Genomic DNA, 1,582 nt, shown 5'->3' on the forward strand with positions numbered 1-1,582 from the left:
GTTAACTGATCAAAGACGATCTATTTATATTTATTGCTACTTTGACTAATTCACGTGATATAATAATGTTGGTTTTAAATTTGATATTTGATCTTTAAACTTTAAACAATTTGATTATAGGAAAATATTACTATAACATTATCAACGTGAGCAATATTACTAAAAATAGCACCCGAATCTGAAATCTTACTTACAGTGGCTGAACTAAATGATTTGGGGGCTCTCTACCACGGGCATTTTTTTAACATATGCTCTCCTGCATTTTTTTAAAGGATGGGGGATGTAGGTCCCTTACGGGTGGGGGCCCGTACATTTGGCTTAACCAGTTCCTATGGAAGTTGAGCAACTGCTTATATTTTCCAAGTCTTACACCAATGACAATGCCCTTACCGGTATGTGTCTTAATTTTCCATTGATCTTTTCCTTTTAGGTCACAATATGGGGGATCCCTTTACATACATAAGGAATGGAGAAATACTGACAGGTGAGGATGGAATAATAGCGAAAGTGAAAGCCAAGGCATCGGATGTGGTCAACAAATTGAAGAAATCTCTAAATATCGATAAATCCAGATCTATTGAAGAAGTTCCGGACGAGCTGATCAATAATTTGGTGTCTGCTTTCAAAGATGGCGCCTTGAAGTTTAAACCGGGTCTGGAAACAAAGAGAGATAACTCCAGTTTAAAGACGACGTCAAACCAATCGACTGAAATAAACCACTCGACAGACGGTAATAAAAACGTCACTGTTAAAAACTCAACCAAAGAAGGTTCGGCGACATGGAAAGATGGTGGTCACGCCACATTCACCTTGGGTGGTGATCATATTGTTGATGGTGGAGCCGGTGCGTATCTTGATGCCGACTATAACATCTCATCCAAAAGGACCGAAAAAGAATCTGATCCGAACTCTGATGATTTTAACTATAAAGGAGTGGACGTGGATAAATCAGCCAAAGGAAATGTTAAATTTGGAGGACATGTGGAGGTTTGTGGAAGACGTTTTGATGTACCGATTGATGTTCACGGTGAAGCCAATTGCGGGTATTCCCACTCGAAAGAAGACGGTACAATTCACTACCAAACAATTGACGATAATAAACTGACGAACACAACAGAATCAAAGCATGAACGATCAGTAGGAGCGAGATCCAGGGCTTCAGGTGGATTGTCTGTGATGAACAATTCTATTAAGGCAGATGCAGGTGCTCGTTTCGACGCTGGATGCTTCGTATCTTCAAAACATGTAGACGGTGAATCATTGCCAAATATAGATGGTTACAAATACGAAGGAACTGAGACTGAATACGCTGCGGCAGCACACTTCAATTCAGATGCTAATTTAAACGCTTCGGTGGACGTTTTGGGTAAAACAGCAGGTGTAAATGCCACTGGAAAATTGAAAGCTGATGGACGAGTAAGTTGCAGTCACACTAACTTTAAAGAAAACTCGTCTACACCAGATGAAACTAGAGAAACTCGAGTTTTTCACAAAGTTAGAGCCGAGGCCAGTGGTGAATTCGAAGCCAGTGTTAACGCCAATGCATACCTAGGAGACAAATCAAAAGATTTCGGGGCTTCAG

General features: G+C 40.3%; 1 protein-coding gene across 1 annotated transcript in view; it reads left to right on the forward strand.

Annotated features, from left to right (window-relative positions):
* Positions 1–438: 438 nt before the first annotated feature.
* Positions 439–1,582, forward strand: part of LOTGIDRAFT_157674 (hypothetical protein) — a gene marked incomplete at both ends in the record, with an annotated part of 4,067 nt that continues 2,923 nt past the window's right edge. The window contains one exon of the mRNA XM_009050338.1: positions 439–1,416. Coding sequence (XP_009048586.1) covers positions 439–1,416 — 978 coding nt within the window. The remainder of the gene's footprint in view (positions 1,417–1,582) is intronic.

This window comes from Lottia gigantea (assembly GCF_000327385.1).
Source record: "Lottia gigantea unplaced genomic scaffold LOTGIsca_15, whole genome shotgun sequence".
NCBI classification, from domain to species: Eukaryota; Metazoa; Mollusca; class Gastropoda; family Lottiidae; genus Lottia; species Lottia gigantea.